Raw genomic sequence first — 16875 nt, forward strand, 5'->3', positions numbered from 1 at the left:
ATTTACCCGGCAACAGCTGTGATGCATTTAATTAAAACAAGAAGCTTAGGGTGAAGCAGAAAAAAAGGCACTGTGGGAGAACAATAAAAACAACACCACACCTGTTTATTCAGGTAGGAAGCTAGGAGCTCACAAAACACCCTGGGAGGAAATTCTGTGAAGCAAAACAATAAAAACAACACCAAACCTGGTTATTCTTCAGGTTATTCTTCAGGTTATTCTTCAAGTTATTATTCAGGTTATTATTCAGGTTATTCTTCCGGTTATTCTTCTGGTTATTCTTCAAGTTATTATTCAGGTTATTATTCAGGTTATTCTTCTGGTTATTCTTCTGGTTATTCTTCTGGTTATTCTTCTGGTTATTATTCAGGTTATTATTCTGGTTACTCTTCAGGTTATTATTCAGGTTATTCTTCTGGTTATTCTTCTGGTTATTCTTCAGGTTATTCTTCAGGTTATTCTTCAGGTTATTCTTCAGGTTATTCTTCTGGTTATTCTTCAGGTTACTCTTCAGGTTATTATTCTGGTTACTCTTCAAGTTATTATTCAGGTTATTATTCAGGTTATTATTCAGGTTATTCTTCAGGTTATTATTCAGGTTATTCTTCTGGTTATTCTTCTGGTTATTCTTCTGGTTATTCTTCTGGTTATTCTTCTGGTTATTCTTCTTGTTATACGAAAGGGAGGATGGACTTTTGTTTACACCCACATAGCTATGATATATGTGGTTAGCTAATGGTTTAGTTTATGAATTGTGGGTAACAAACAAAGTTTACTTTTCAGGACGGTGTAATGTTACCAAAAGTTACCAACAAAATGAAGTATGTTTATTTTCACCTCCTGAATTGACTGAATGGGAACCTGAAATAACCCCTGGTCCCTGTCTGATGTGACTCCACCAGGTGCGTTGGGGAGAGAAGGGCTCTACAGAGGAAGGGGCAAGGCTGGAGAAGGCTAAGAATGCTGTAGTGTCTGTTCCTGAGGAGGTGGAAGAGCCCACGATGGCCAGACGGCCCCCCAAACCCACCCCTACATACCACCAGCACCAGGAGTCCAAATGGTATACCCCTATAAAGGTCTGTTCAACGTTACGTCTGAAAATGGCACCCTATTCCCTTAACTCTCTTGTTTTGGTCAGAGCCTGATAAGGCCGAGTCAGTTGGAGGTGGCTTCCGGAAGCTTGGTTTCACTAATGTTTTCACTTCAACGATTCTATGAATTACATTGTGATAGCGAAGTTATGGATTCCATACAACTGTTAGTGACAGTATCTTTGTTTTCCATTGTGTCTGATTGTGACACATTTTGTATAGATAAATACAGCGATATGCCGTGAATAAATGTTCAAACACAGTCCTCTTTTTTTTCTTCCTGTATTCAGGGTCGTCTGGATGCGCTGTGGGCTTTACTGCGGCGGCAGTATGACCGTGTTTCCCTCATGAGACCTACCACTGCGGACAAAGTAAGCCACTGAAAATAACCGCTGAGTTTCAACCCAAACCCATAACCCACAACCGCATAAAGCCAGCTATGAGATCCAAGACTGACATGGATCATATAGCCATCATCAGCAGTAGTAACAGTGATATCTTGGCTTGTGGAGTCTCAGTCTTTGAACCACTCTACGTTATTGGCCGCAGGAAGAAATGCTGTCATCGCGGCGTCATCCAATGAGGATCTGAATAAAGACAAAAGATTAAGTAGCGGCTTCCCGGACACTGATTAAACCTTTTGCTGGACAATGGACATTCTCCATTAAAAAGTGCTTTTTAGGCTTAATCTGTGTCCGGGAAACCGGTCCTTGTCCATTGAATCTCTAAGGTAGGCTTAATCTGTGAAATTGGCCCTAAATTTACGATAGAGCTGGGGTAGTGTGAGCCAATTGTTTTAGTTTGTGAGTGTGGTTCAGAGGCAGGAAGTTGACTGGAACGTGTTGTTAGCATTGTGTTGTTGTAACCTAATGGGTGTGAGCAGCTGCAAACTGTCACAGCAACAGCAGCAGGATGTGATGTGTGACAGGAATGGCCCTATATGGAGAAATCTGCTGATCTCTCTCTCTCTCACTCACTCACTCACTCACTCACTCACTCACTCACTCACTCACTCACTCACTCACTCACTCACTCACTCACTCACTCACTCTCTCACACACACACACAGTGCCTTTCTCATGAAACCCTATCCCATTGACCAACAGTTTCCTGTCCTCTATGTGTTTAATACTAGAGACGTCCTGTCTTTAACCCAGTCCTGTACTCTGTGTTTAATGCTGGAGACCTCCTGTCTTTACCTCAGTCCTGTCCTCTATGTGTTTAATACTGGAGACCTCCTGTCTTTACCTCAGTCCTGTCCTCTATGTGTTTAATGCTGGAGACCTCCTGTCTTTACCTCAGTCCTGTCCTCTATATGTTTAATGCTGGAGACCTCCTGTCTTTACCTCAGTCCTGTCCTCTATGTGTTTAATGCTGGAGGTCCCAGTGTTCAGCCTGGTGATTGGATGCTGACTCTCTGGCCTTACAGGAGTGTAAGGCCCTCTCTCCCCTCTCCTCTACCGCTCTCTGTCTTTCTCACTTTCCCTCTCTCCCCTCTCCTCTACCGCTCTGTCTTTCTCACTTTCCCTCTCTCCCCTCTCCTCTACCGCTCTCTGTCTTTCTCACTTTCCCTCTCTCCCCTCTCCTCTACCTCTCTCTGTCTTTCTCACTTTCCCTCTCTTCCCTCTCCTCTATCGCTCTCTCTCCCTCTCTGTCACTCTCTCTGTCTCTCCCTTTCTCCCGCTCTCTCTCCTCTCTCTCCCTCTCTTTCTCTCCCTCTCTTTCTCTGTGTGCATATATTATCAGAACATAGAAAATGTAGCCAGCAGTCCAACCATAGTACATGATATAGTAACAATAACAATAGTAGTAACAGTAACAGTAAGAGAAGTAGTAACAGTAAGAGTAGTAGTAACAGTAATAGTAACAGTAGTAGTAGCAGTAACAGTAGCAGTAATAGTACTAGTAACAGTAACAGTACTAGTAACAGTACTAGTAACAGTAGTAGTCACAATAGCAGTAGCATTAACAGTAATAGTAATAGTAACAGTATTAGTAACAGTAGCAGTAGCAGTAACAGTAGTAGTAGTAACAGTAACAGTATTAGTTACAATAGCAGTAATAGTAGCAGTAACAGTAGCATTAACAGTAGCAGTAACAGTAGTAGTAGTAACAGTAACAGTATTAGTTACAATAGCAGTAATAGTAGCAGTAACAGTAGCAGTAACAGTAATAGTACTAGTAACAGTAACAGTATTAGTAACAGTAGCAGTAACACTAGTGGTAATAGTAACAGTACTAGTAACAGTAGTAGTAACAATAGCAGTAGCATTAACAGTAATAGTAATAGTAACAGTATTAGTAACAGTAGCAGTAGCAGTAACAGTAGTAGTAGTAACAGTAACAGTATTAGTTACAATAGCAGTAATAGTAGCAGTAACAGTAGCATTAACAGTAGCAGTAACAGTAGTAGTAGTAACAGTAACAGTATTAGTTACAATAGCAGTAATAGTAGCAGTAACAGTAGCATTAACAGTAGCAGTAACAGTAATAGTACTAGTAACAGTAACAGTATTAGTAACAGTAGCAGTAACACTAGTGGTAATAGTAACAGTAGCAGTAGCAGTAACAGTAGTATTAGTAGTAGTAACAGTAGCAGTTGCAATAGCAGTAATAGTAGCAGTAGCAATAACAGTAGTAGTAGCAATAACAGTAATAGTACTAGTAACAGTAATAGTACTAGTAACAGTATTAGTAACAGTAGCAGTAACAATAGCAGTAATAGTAGTAGTAGCAGTAACAGTAGTATTAGTAGCAGTAACAGTAGTATTAGTAGCAGTAACAGTAGTATTAGTAGCAGTAACAGTAGCAGTAGTATTAGTAACAGTAGCAGTAACAGTAGAAGTAATAGTAACAGTAGCAGTAACAATAGCAGTAGCAGTAAGAGTAACAGTAGCAGTAACAATAGCAGTAACAGTAACAGTAATAGTAACAGTAGCAGTAGTAGTAGCAGTAGCAGTAACAGTAGCAGTAATAGTACTAGTAACAGTAATAGTACTAGTAACAGTAACAGTAACAGTAGTATTAGTAGTAGTAACAGTAACAGTATTAGTAACAGTAACAGTTACAATAGCAGTAATAGTAGCAGTAACAGTAGCATTAACAGTAGCAGTAACAGTAATAGTACTAGTAACAGTAATAGTAACAGTAACAGTATTAGTAACAGTAATAGTAACAGTAACAGTATTAGTAACAGTAGCAGTAACAATAGCAGTAATAGTAACAGTAGCAGTAACAGTAGTATTAGTAGTAGTAACAGTAACAGTATTAGTAACAGTAGCAGTTACAGTAGCAGTAACAGTAACAGTAGTAGTACTAGTAACAGTAGTAGTACTAGTAACAGTAGTAGTACTAGTAACAGTAGTAGTACTAGTAACAGTAATAGTACTAGTAACAGTAATAGTAACAGTAACAGTATTAGTAACAGTAGTATTAGTAGCAGTAACAGTAGCAGTAGTATTAGTAACAGTAGCAGTAACAATAGCAGTAGCAGTAACAGTAACAATAGCAGTAGCAGTAACAATAGCAGTAATAGTATTAGTAGCAGTAACAGTAGTATTAGTAGCAGTAACAGTAGTATTAGTAGCAGTAACAGTAGTATTAGTAACAGTAGCAGTAACAGTAGCAGTAATAGTAACAGTAGCAGTAGCAGTAAGAGTAACAGTAGCAGTAACAATAGCAGTAACAGTAATAGTAACAGTAGCAGTAGCAGTAACAGTAGCAGTAATAGTACTAGTAACAGTAACAGTAATAGTACTAGTAACAGTAACAGTAACAGTAGTATTAGTAGTAGTAACAGTAACAGTATTAGTAACAGTAGCAGTTACAATAGCAGTAATAGTAGCATTAACAGTAGCATTAACAGTAGCAGTAACAGTAACAGTATTAGTAACAGTAGCAGTAACAATAGCAGTAATAGGAACAGTAGCAGTAACAGTAGTATTAGTAGTAGTAACAGTAGCAGTTACAGTAGCAGTAACAGTAGCAGTAGCAGTAACAGTAGTAGTACTAGTAACAGTAGTAGTACTAGTAACAGTAATAGTACTAGTAATAGTAACAGTATTAGTAACAGTAGTATTAGTAGCAGTAACAGTAGCAGTAGTATTAGTAACAGTAGCAGTAACAATAGCAGTAGCAGTAGCGGTAACAGTAGCAGTAGCAGTAACAGTAGCAGTAACAATATCAGTAATAATAACAGTAGCAGTAGCAGTAACATCAGTATTAGTAGTAGTAACAGTAACAGTAGTATTAGTAGTAGTAACAGTAACAGTATTAGTAACAGTAGTATTAGTAGCAGTAACAGTAGTATTAGTAGTAGTAACAGTATTAGTAACAGTAGCAGTAACAATAGCAGTAATAGTAACAGTAACAATAGCAGTAACAGTAGTATCAGTAGCAGTAACAATAGCAGTAATAGTAACAGTAGCGGTAGCAGTAACAGTAGTATTAGTAGTAGTAGTAACAGTAGCAGTAACAATAGCAGTAATAGTAACAGTAACAGTAGCAGTAACAATAGCAGTAACAGTAGTATTAGTAGTAGTAACAGTAGCAGTAACAGTAGTATTAGTAGTAGTAACAGTATTAGTAACAGTAGCAGTAACAATAGCAGTAACAGTAGCAGTAACAGTATTAGTAACAATAGTGTTAGTAACAGTAACAGTATTAGTAACAGTAGCAGTAATAGTAACAGTAACAGTATTTGTAACAGTATTAGTAACAGTAGCAGAAACATTAGTAGTAGTAACAGTAACAGTATTTGTAACAGTAGCAGTAACAATAGCAGTAGCAGTAACATTAGTATTAGTAGTAGTAACAGTAACAGTATTAGTAACAATAGCAGTAACAGTAACAGTATTAGTAACAATAGCAGTAACAACAGCAGTAGCAGTAACATTAGTATTAGTAGTAGTAACAATAACAGTAATAGTAGCAGTAACAATAGCAGTAAAGGTAACATTAGTATTAGTAGTAGTAACAGTAGCAGTAACAGTAACAGTGGTATTAGTAACAGTAGCAGTAGCAGTAACAGTAGCAGTAACAGTGGTATTAGTAACAGTAACAGTATTAGTAACAGTAGCAGTAAAAATAGCAGTAATAGTAACAATAGCAGTAATAGTAGCAGTAGCAGTAACAGTAACAGTAGTATTAGTAGTAGTAACAGTATTAGTAACAGTAGCAGTAACAATAGCAGTAATAGTAACAGTAACAGTAGCAGTAACAAAAGCAGAAACAGTAGTATTAGTAGTAGTAACAGTAACAGTATTAGTAACAGTAACAGTAGCAGTAACAGTAGCAGTAACAGTAGCAGTAACAATAGCAGTAATAGTAACAGTAACAATAGCAGTAACAGTAGTATTAGTAGTTGTAACAGTATTAGTAACAGTAGCAGTAATAGTAGCAGTAATAGTAGCAGTAACAGTAACAATAGCAGTAACAGTAGCAGTAACAATAGCAGTAACAGTAGTATTAGTAGTAGTAACAGTAACGGTATTAGTGACAATAGCAGTAATAGTAGCAGTAGCAGTAGCAGTAGTAGTAACAGTAACAATAGCAGTAGTAGTAGTAGTAACAGTAGTAGTAGCAGTAACAGTAGTAGTAGCAGTAGCAGTAACAGTAACAGTAGTAGTAGCAGTAAAAGTAGTAGTAGCAGTAACAGTAGCAGTAACAGTAGTAGTAACAGTAACAGTAACAGTAATAGTAGCAGTATTAGTATTAGTAACAGTAGCAGTAACAGTAGCAGTAACAGTAGCAGTAACAGTAGCAGTAACAGTAGCAGTAACAGTAGCAGTAACAGTAGCAGTAACAGTAGCAGTAACAGTAACAGTAGCAGTAACAGTAGCAGTAACAGTAGCAGTAGCAGTAACAGTAGCAGTAGTAGTAGCAGTAGTAGTAGCAGCAGTAGTAATAGTAACAGTAGCAGTAATAGTAACAATAGTAGTAACAGTAGCAGTAGTAGTAACAGTAACAGTAGTAGTAGTAGCAGTAGCAGTAGTAGTAGCAGTAGCATTACAATTTAGCATAATATACTCCAAAGACTAGAAGGTGCTGAGTTTCTCTCCTTTACATTTTTCTGTCCTGTCTGTCTGTCTGTCTGTCTGTCTGTCTGTCTGTCTGTCTGTCTGTCTGTCTGTCTGTCTCTCTTTTATTACATACACTGAAAAACAATATAAACTCAACATTTTATTGAGTTACAATTAATTTCAGGAAATCATTCAATTGTAGTAAATTCTTTAGGCCCTAATCTATGGATTTCACATGACTGGGAATACAGATATGCATCTCTTGGTCACAGAGACCTTAAACAAAAAGTAATGGAGTGGATCAGAAAACCAGTCAGTATCTGGTGTGACCATTTGCCTCATGCAGAGCCACATCTCCTTCACATAGAGTTGATCAGGCTGTTGATTGTGGCCTGTGGAATATTGTCAGACTCCTCTTCAATGACTGTGCGAAGTTGCTGGATATTGGCGGGAACTGGAACATGCTGTAGTACACGTCGATCCAGAGCATCCCAAACATGCTCAATGGGTGACATGTCTGGTGAGTATGCAGGCCATGGAAGCACTGGGACGTTTTAATTTTCCAGGAATTGTGTACAGATCCTTTCGACATGGGGCCGTGCATTATCATGCTGAAACATGAGGTGATGGCGGTGGATGAATGGCACGACAATGGGCCTCAGGATCTTGTCACAGTATCTCTGTGCATTCAAATTGCCATTGATAAAATGCAATTGTGTTCATTGTCTGTAGCTTATGCCTGCCCATACCATAACCCCACCGCCCCCATGGGGCACTCTGTTCACAACGTTGACATCAATAAACTGCTTGTCCACACAACGCCATACACGTTGTCTGCCTACTGCCTGGTACAGTTGAATCCGGGATTCATCCGTGAAGAGCACACTTCTCCAGCGTGACAGTGGCCATCAAAGGTGAGCATTTGCCCACTGAAGTCAGTTACAATGCCGAACTTCAGTCAGGTCAAGACCCTGGTGAGGACGACGAACACGCAGATGAGATTCCCTGAGACGGTTTCTGACAGTTTATGCAGAAATTCTTTGGTTATGCAAACCCACAGTTTCATCAGCAGTCCGGGTGGCTGGTCTCAGATGATCCCGCAGGTGAAAAAGACGGAGGTCCTGGGCTGGCGTGGTTGCACGTGGTCTGCGGTTTTGAGGCTGGTTGGACGTCCTGCCAAATTCTCTAAAACGATGTTGGAGGCGGCTTATAGTAGAGAAATGAATATTAAATTATCTGGCAACAGCTCTGTTGGACATTCTTGCAGTCAGCGTGACAATTGTACGCTCCCTCAAAACTTGAGACATGTGGCATTGTGTTGTGTGACAAAACTGCACATTTTAGAGCGGCCTTTTATTGTCCCCTGCACAAGGTGCACCTGTGTAATGATCATGCTCTTTAATCAGCTTCTTGATATGCCACACCTTTCAGGTGGATGGATTATCTTGGCAAAGGAGAAATGCTCACTAACAGGGATGCTAGAGAAATAAGCTTTTATTATTTCAGCTCATGAAACATGGGACCAACACTTGACGTTTTATATTTTTGACTCTGGATCTGGCGTGTACCTAAACAACAGGAAGCAGATTGTACAGTCAAATTTCCTGCCATTTCTTGACTATGGTGACATCATTTACCAGAATGCAGCAGCCACTACTCTTAAACCTTTGGATTCTGTCTACAATAGTACAATTTGCTTAATCACAGGTGATAGTTTTTATACTCGTCACTGCATCCTGTATCAAAAGGCTGGCTGGTTCTCATTAGTCCCTTAGATCACTTCACTATTCCCTTTTTGTTTACAAAGCTCTACTACCCAAGCTTCTGACTTACCTAACTTTGTTATTGAAGCGTAAAAACATGACATACCAAACCCGGTCACAGGGTTGGTTAACTCTTGAGGTTCCTAGGGTCTCCACCAATTTAAGGAAAATCGGCTGTTAGTTTTAATGTGCCTCACTGCTGGAACAATTTGCAGAACTCATTACAATTGGATGTTCTGGTGCTGCTCGGACAGTTTAGGGTTGATTGAGGACCTAGTAGCTGAGCTGTTGTTCATCAACGTTGTGTTTTGTTTTACGTTGAATTTGGTTGTTGTATTGATTTGATCAGGGCACCCATGGGAATGAGACCCTGGTCTCAATGGGTCTTTCCTGAATAAATAAAGAATGAATCAATAAATAATACTGGGAGTTTTCACCGCCAAGATATGTTATTGTGTTTGGTAAACGTTTGTGATGATGTCGATCAGTGAATGAGATCACTCAGGCAGATAAATAAACAATTTGTCTTAGGTTTACCAGCAGGTGTGTGTGTGTGTGTGTGTGTGTGTGTTGTTTCTTCAGCCATGGGAAATAGCTAACCTGTGTAATGAAGTGGTTAATACACAGGAAATGACAAACGGTTGTGTAAAGAAAACTCCAGTACATTGTTATTTGTCCTTCCTGATTTCACAGTTAAATGGACCAAAGTGGTTGCTAACCAAACCACATCCTGGTGATGAGTTGCCATGAGTTACCAGACATACAGATGGACAGACGTGAGAGTACTGTATCCGCTCCCTGTCCCTCCCCGGTGTCCTTTCGGATGCTTAACCTTGGCGCTGTATTTCAAGTCCTTGATCAAGTCTGTGGCGAGGTGCTACCATAACGGGATCAAAATCTGAGGAGATCCAGGCGGGGAGGGAGGGAGGCGGGAGGAAGGGGAGGGGAGTGAGGAGAGGCAGGGGAGAGTTCCAGGCAGACTGGTGGCAGCCAGGTAGGGGAGGGAGGCGGGAGGCGGGGGAGGGAGGGAGGCAGGGGAGAGTCCCAGGCAGACTGGTGGGAGGCAGGCGGGGCAGGGAGACAGGGTGGGCCACCACAGAGCACAGTGAAGAGGAGTGTGGAGAAGAGGGCAGACGGGATGGAGGTAGGGGAGAGGGAGGACAGGAGGGGGCGGTGGTCTTTGATGACCGACAGCAAGCCCCTGGGGTCATGAATGTTTCAGTGGGCTGATCGGCAGTGCAGTGTTACAAAAACTCATACAGGTGTAAGGAAGCAGGTTGTCACAAACATCTGTTCAGCATGGGGACCTCAGGGTCTTTCCCTCGCTCCTCTCTCTCCCTCCATCCGTCTATCCCTCCTCCCTCCCTCCTTCTCTGAGCCCTGTGAACCAGGCTGCTGCAGTGGAGAGAGAGAGCGAAGAGAAAGAGAGAGCGGGAAAGAGAAATAGAGCAGAGGGAGAGGGCCCCAGGACCACGGCTGGGGAGAGAAAGAAAGAAAGAGCGGGTGGAGGGGAATGGAGAGGACGAGGGGAAAACGAACAGCTAGTTTTTTGGTCTCACATTTAACGCCCGAGGGCGTGCAACACCAAAGGTAGAGCGGGGGTTGGCCACAGCTGTGGTGCGGCTCTCGCCCCAGGGCAGGGGAGCAAAGATCTGATGTGGTTTGACTGTGTTGTCGTGGAGACCGGGGAGATAGGGAGCCACTTCAGAGCCAAGTTAGCAACCCAACATCTGCCGCTAAGTTTTAGCCCTGCTAGGGATCCACTGGGAACAGCAGGTAGAGAAAGAAAGGGATGGAGGGAGGGATGAAGGGAAGGATGGAGGGAGGGAGAGGGAAGGCTGGCCTTACTATACTGCTGGTGATGTGGCTGAATATACCAGTGGATGGAGTAACAGCCTAAAGCATGTTTTGATTGAACTCAGGGAAGGTAAGGTACATTTTGAAAGTTCATGTTATGGATTTGATTTCATGGTTTTTATTTTTTTTCGTCTGTTTTCATACAAATAAATAAAATACATGAAAGGGAGCTTGATGAAGGAAACAGAAAGGGAACTTTACAGCACATCTCTCCCCTACTAGAAGGGAACTTTACAGCACATCTCTCCCCTACTAGAAGGGAACTTTACAGCACATCTCTCCCCTACTAGAAGGGAACTTTACAGCACATCTCTCCCCTACTAGAAGGGAACTTTACAGCACATCTCTCCCCTACTAGAAGGGAACTTTACAGCACATCTCTCCCCTACTAGAAGGGAACTTTACAGCACATCTCTCCCCTACTAGAAGGGAACTTTACAGCACATCTCTCCCCTACTAGAAGGGAACTTTACAGCACATCTCTCCCCTACTAGAAGGGAACTTTACAGCACATCTCTCCCCTACTAGAAGGGAGCTTTACAGCACATCTCTCCTCTACTAGAAGGGAACTTTACAGCACATCCCTCCCCTACTAGAAGGGAACTTTACAGCACATCCCTCCCCTACTAGAAGGGAACTTTACAGCACATCTCTCCCCTACTAGAAGGGAACTTTACAGCACATCTCTCCCCTACTAGAAGGGGACTTTACAGCACATCTCTCCCCTACTAGAAGGGAACTTTACAGCACATCTCTCCCCTACTAGAAGGGAGCTTTACAGCACATCTCTCCCCTACTAGAAGGGAGCTTTACAGCACATCTCTCCTCTACTAGAAGGGAACTTTACAGCACATCTCTCCTCTACTAGAAGGGAACTTTACAGCACATCTCTCCCTTACTAGAAGGGAACTTTACAGCACATCTCTCCCCTACTAGAAGGGAGCTTTACAGCACATCTCTCCCCTACTAGAAGGGAGCTTTACAGCACATCTCTCCCCTACTAGAAGGGAACTTTACAGCACATCTCTCCCCTACTAGAAGGGAACTTTACAGCACATCTCTCCCCTACTAGAAGGGAACTTTACAGCACATCTCTCCCCTACTAAAAGCTATAGATCTGGTCATTGTTCAAGACGTATAATGTCACTTGAGCGTTTCCCCTGAATACATTGTAGCTTGTTAAAATCATGGCAGTGATACCACATACCTTATTAGCTGCATTGCTACAGACGGACGTCCGGTCTCCTTAGGGCAGGCTTGTAATGAGGTGGAAATACAGACCTCAGACAAGACAACATGTTAGACAGCAGTGGACCTGGGCCTTCTCTCTCTCTCCTTTTCTCTCTCTCCTTTTCTCTCTCTCTCTCTCTCTCTCTCTCTCCTTTTCTCTCCTTTTCGCTCTCTCTCTCCTTTTCTCTCTCTCTCTCTCTCTCTCTCTCTCTCTCTCTCTCTCTCTCTCTCTCTCTCTTTCCTGTATCTCTCTCCTCTCTTTGTTTAATTGTGTCCCCTTGTCTCCCAGTCTGTGACAGCGTTTCCATTTAACAGCCATCAGTCATGTTGTGAACACTGCTCTGAGACCTGTTTAATTAAGTGACTGATAGCAGGAGGAGAAGCAGGAGGGGGGACAGGGACTCTTCAAGAAAGCATGCCATCAGATGGAAGGAGGGAGGAAGCGGGAGAGAAAGGGAGTGAGGAGAAGGAGGGCAGTTTAGTATGCTGGCTTAGGAACTCCTTTTGCATTCAGGAAATACTGCCAATCAGATGGAGTAAGGGAGGGAGGGAGGAGGGGGAAGAGGGAGGGAGAGAGAAGAGGGATGGAGGGAGGTAGAAGATGGAGGGAGGGAGAAGAGGGAGGGAGAGAAGAGGGAGGGAGAGAGGAGGGAGAGAGGAGGGAGGGAGGGAGGGAGAAGAGGGAGGGAGGGAGAAGAGGGAGGGAGAGAGAGAGAGAGGAGGGAGGGAGAGAGAGAGAAGAGGGAGGGAGGGAGAGAAGAGGGAGGGAGAGAAGAGGGAGGGAGAGAAGAGGGAGGGAGAGAGAGAGAAGAGGGAGAGAAGAGGGAGGGAGAGAGAGAGAGAAGAGGGAGAGAGAGAGAAGAGGGAGGGAGGGAGAAGAGGGAGGGAGAGAGAGAGAGAGGAGGGAGGGAGGGAGAGAGAGAAGAGGGAGGGAGGGAGAAGAGGGAGGGAGGGAGAAGAGGGAGAGGGAGAAGAGGGAGGGAGGGAGAAGAGGGAGGGAGAAGTGGGAGAGGGAGAAGAGGGAGGGAGGGGGAAGAGGGAGGGAGGGAGGGAGGGGGAAGAGGGAGGGAGGGAGGGAGAGAGAAGAGGGATGAGACAGAGAAAGTAAGAGGAGCAAAGGGTGGTACTCTATGTTGGCATAGGGCAGACTGAGGGGCACCAGGGTTACGAAGCATGGCATACTGTAGCCTGGCTGGGTTGGGCTTGGTTTGGCATGGGTTGGTGTTCCCCGAAGTCCCAGTCATGGACATGGCCAGGCGTATGGCACTGAGTATCACTCTGTCTGCAGCACAGATTAGTAGTGTGACTCTCTCTTACCGGAGAGGACTGGATCAGGCTTGAGAGAGCCAGCCACATAGTTGACTGTTTCACTGTTTGTTTATGTACAGAGTGAGTCACTGTAGCAGCCTGGCTGATGGACTGGAGTGTCAGTACAGGGCACTGAAAGGCCAACACGTTCAGCAGGACTGATGGAGAACGGCAATGGAATTCAATGCATTCCAATCGTTTCAATGGTATTTCAGCATACCACCCTGCATCCCACTACTGGCTTGCTTCTGAAGCTAAGCAGGGTTGGTCCTGGTCAGTCCCTGGATGGGAGACCAGATGCTGCTGGAAGTGGTGTTGGAGGGCCAGTAGGAGGCACTCTTTCCTCTGGTCTTCAATAAAAATATCCCAATGCCCCAGGTCAGTGATTGGGGACATTGCCCTGTGTAGTGTGCCGTCTTTCGGATGGGACGTTAAACGGGTGTCCTGACTCTCTGAGGTCATTAAAGATCCCATGGTACTTATCATAAGAGTAGGGGTGTTAACCCCGGTGTCCTGGCTAAATTCCCAATCTGTCCCTCAAACCATCATGGTCACCTAATAATCCCCAGTTTCCAATTGGCTCATTCATCCCCCTCCTCTCCCCTGTAACTATTCCCCAGGTCGTTGCTGCAAATGAGAACATGTTCTCAGTCAACTTACCTGGTAAAATAACGGATAAATAAATAAAATGTTAGTCCTTCATGAGTTATTATATATTTAAATAAGATCTTTGTTTCCACCTGTAAATATTGCATTGTTATCAGCCTGGAAGTTGTTGTCACACCACTAAAATGTCCTGTTCCATCAAATATACTACAGAGTTTAATATCCAGCAGAATTGGAAATAATTTGGCAGTGGATATTAGGTTGAAACGAGCCACCAGATCAGAGAGCATGACATTAAGTCATTAACTGGCTAATTGGAATTAAACCATGATGTCAGGAACAACAAAGCATTTTAAAACAACAGAACATTGTTTTGTTTCACATTTTCGTTTGCAAAGTGGTGGCCGTCACCCCTTAGTTGTTTTTGTTCTCAGCTGTTCATAGTTGTTCATAGTTGTTCTCAGTTGTTCATAGTTGTTCATAGTTGTTCTCAGTTGTTCATAGTTGTTCATAGTTGTTCTCAGTTGTTCTCAGTTGTTCATAGTTGTTCTCAGTTGTTCTCAGTTGTTCATAGTTGTTCTCAGTTGTTCTCAGTTGTTCATAGTTGTTCTCAGTTGTTCTCAGTTGTTCATAGTTGTTCTCAGTTGTTCTCAGTTGTTCATAGTTGTTCATAGTTGTTCTCAGTTGTTCTCAGTTGTTCATAGTTGTTCTCAGTTGTTCTCAGTTGTTCATAGTTGTTCATAGTTGTTCTCAGTTGTTCTCAGTTGTTCTCAGTTGTTCATAGTTGTTCTCAGTTGTTCTCAGTTGTTCATAGTTGTTCTCAGTTGTTCTCAGTTGTTCTCAGTTGTTCATAGTTGTTCTCAGTTGTTCATAGTTGTTCATAGTTGTTCTCAGTTGTTCATAGTTGTTCTCAGTTGTTCATAGTTGTTCTCAGTTGTTCATAGTTGTTCATAGTTGTTCTCAGTTGTTCTCAGTTGTTCTCAGTTGTTCTCAGTTGTTCATAGTTGTTCTCAGTTGTTCTCAGTTGTTCATAGTTGTTCATAGTTGTTCTCAGTTGTTCATAGTTGTTCTCAGTTGTTCTCAGTTGTTCATAGTTGTTCTCAGTTGTTCTCAGTTGTTCATAGTTGTTCATAGTTGTTCTCAGTTGTTCTCAGTTGTTCATAGTTGTTCTCAGTTGTTCTCAGTTGTTCATAGTTGTTCATAGTTGTTCTCAGTTGTTCATAGTTGTTCTCAGTTGTTCATAGTTGTTCTCAGTTGTTCATAGTTGTTCTCAGTTGTTCATAATTGTTCTCAGTTGTTCTCAGTTGTTCTCAGTTGTTCTCAGTTGTTCATAGTTGTTCATAGTTGTTCTCAGTTGTTCTCAGTTGTTCATAGTTGTTCATAGTTGTTCATAGTTGTTCTCATTTGTTCTCAGTTGTTCTCAGTTGTTCATAGTTGTTCTCATTTGTTCTCAGTTGTTCTCAGTTGTTCATAGTTGTTCTCAGTTGTTCTCAGTTGTTCATAGTTGTTCATAGTTGTTCTCATTTGTTCTCAGTTGTTCTCAGTTGTTCATAGTTGTTCTCAGTTGTTCTCAGTTGTTCTCAGTTGTTCATAGTTGTTCTCAGTTGTTCATAGTTGTTCTCAGTTGTTCATAGTTGTTCTCAGTTGTTCATAGTTGTTCTCAGTTGTTCTCAGTTGTTCTCAGTTGTTCTAGTTGTTCTCAGTTGTTCATAGTTGTTCTCAGTTGTTCATAGTTCTCAGTTGTTCTCAGTTGTTCATAGTTGTTCTCAATTGTTCACAGTTGTTCATAGTTGTTCTCAGTTGTTCTCAGTTGTTCATAGTTGTTCTCAGTTGTTCTCAGTTGTTCATAGTTGTTCTCAGTTGTTCTCTGTTGTTCTCAGTTGTTCAGTTGTTGTTAGTTGTTCTCATTTGTTGTTAGTTGTTCTCATTTGTTGTTAGTTGTTCTCATTTGTTGTTAGTTGTTCTCAGTTGTTCTCAGTAGTTCTCAGTTGTTCTCAGTTGTTCTGTCATTCCACAGAACATCCATTAAAACATTCAAACAACAGCACAAATAACTAATCGCCCAATGTAAATAATCCCCCATTACTTTACACATGCTTAACGTTTTCCCTCCTTTCCACACACTCTGGGAGAGGGCTGGTAGAGACTATCTTGGGGTGCCGCAGCTCGCTCGGGGAGAGGGGTGGTGGGGTGTGTGGTTCTGGTCTGGTCTGGTTTGGTCTGGTCTGTTATGGTCTGGTCTGTTATGGTCTGGTGTGGAGAGGTGGTGGTTGTGGGAGGTTGGAGGAAGAAGTACAAAGGAGGGAGGGAGAGAGAGGGAGAGAGAGAGAGGGACAGAGAGGGAGGGAGGGAGAGATGAGGTCCATAATTATTAATTTCTTGAGTCATTAGATTTCCCCCAAACATTTTATTCTTAATAAAACCCTCGTGATTTTATGAGAATAAATAAAAATGTTTAGCAGGAACTAAATCTTTCTTGTTAATTGTGCCTGTTTTGTGGAAAAGTCAAACATGGCATACAATATAAATTAAATTGAGCACAATAAGCTGTTTATCAGATGTGGATATCAGCTCAGGACCATTTTAATATATTTTATCTGCTTTTGCAGATTCCAGCTTCTTTTCCAAGTCATTTTCATTGTCCGGATTAAAGCTTTATTTTCTTCAGCTGTGTCCTTAATCCAATCCATTACATATAATATTTCATATTCTTATGCGTTGAATGAGGTTGTGTGTTTCCCGGGTAGAGTGTTTTCAGAAGATGTTGTTATTGTTGTTGTGTGTTTCCCGGGTAGAGTGTTTTCAGAAGATGTTGTTGTGTGTTTCCCGGGTAGAGTGTTTTCAGAAGATGTTGTTGTGTGTTTCCCGGGTAGAGTGTTTTCACAAGATGTTGTTATTGTTGTTGTGTGTTTCCCGGGTAGAGTGTTTTCACAAGATGTTGTTATTGTTGTTGTGTGTTTCCCGGGTAGAGTGTTTTCACAAGATGATGTTGTTATTGTT

At 42.0% G+C, this 16875-nt stretch overlaps 1 protein-coding gene across 1 annotated transcript in view; it reads left to right on the forward strand.

Moving 5' to 3' along the window:
- Positions 1-16875, forward strand: part of LOC106570902 (anthrax toxin receptor 2) — a 114543-nt gene that overhangs the window by 62791 nt on the left and 34877 nt on the right. Inside the window, exons 14-15 of the mRNA XM_045695384.1 lie at positions 903-1076; positions 1382-1462. Of these exons, the coding sequence (XP_045551340.1) occupies positions 903-1076; positions 1382-1462 (255 nt within the window). The remainder of the gene's footprint in view (positions 1-902; positions 1077-1381; positions 1463-16875) is intronic.

This window comes from Salmo salar, chromosome ssa15 (genome assembly GCF_905237065.1).
Source record: "Salmo salar chromosome ssa15, Ssal_v3.1, whole genome shotgun sequence".
Lineage (NCBI taxonomy): Eukaryota > Metazoa > Chordata > Actinopteri > Salmoniformes > Salmonidae > Salmo > Salmo salar.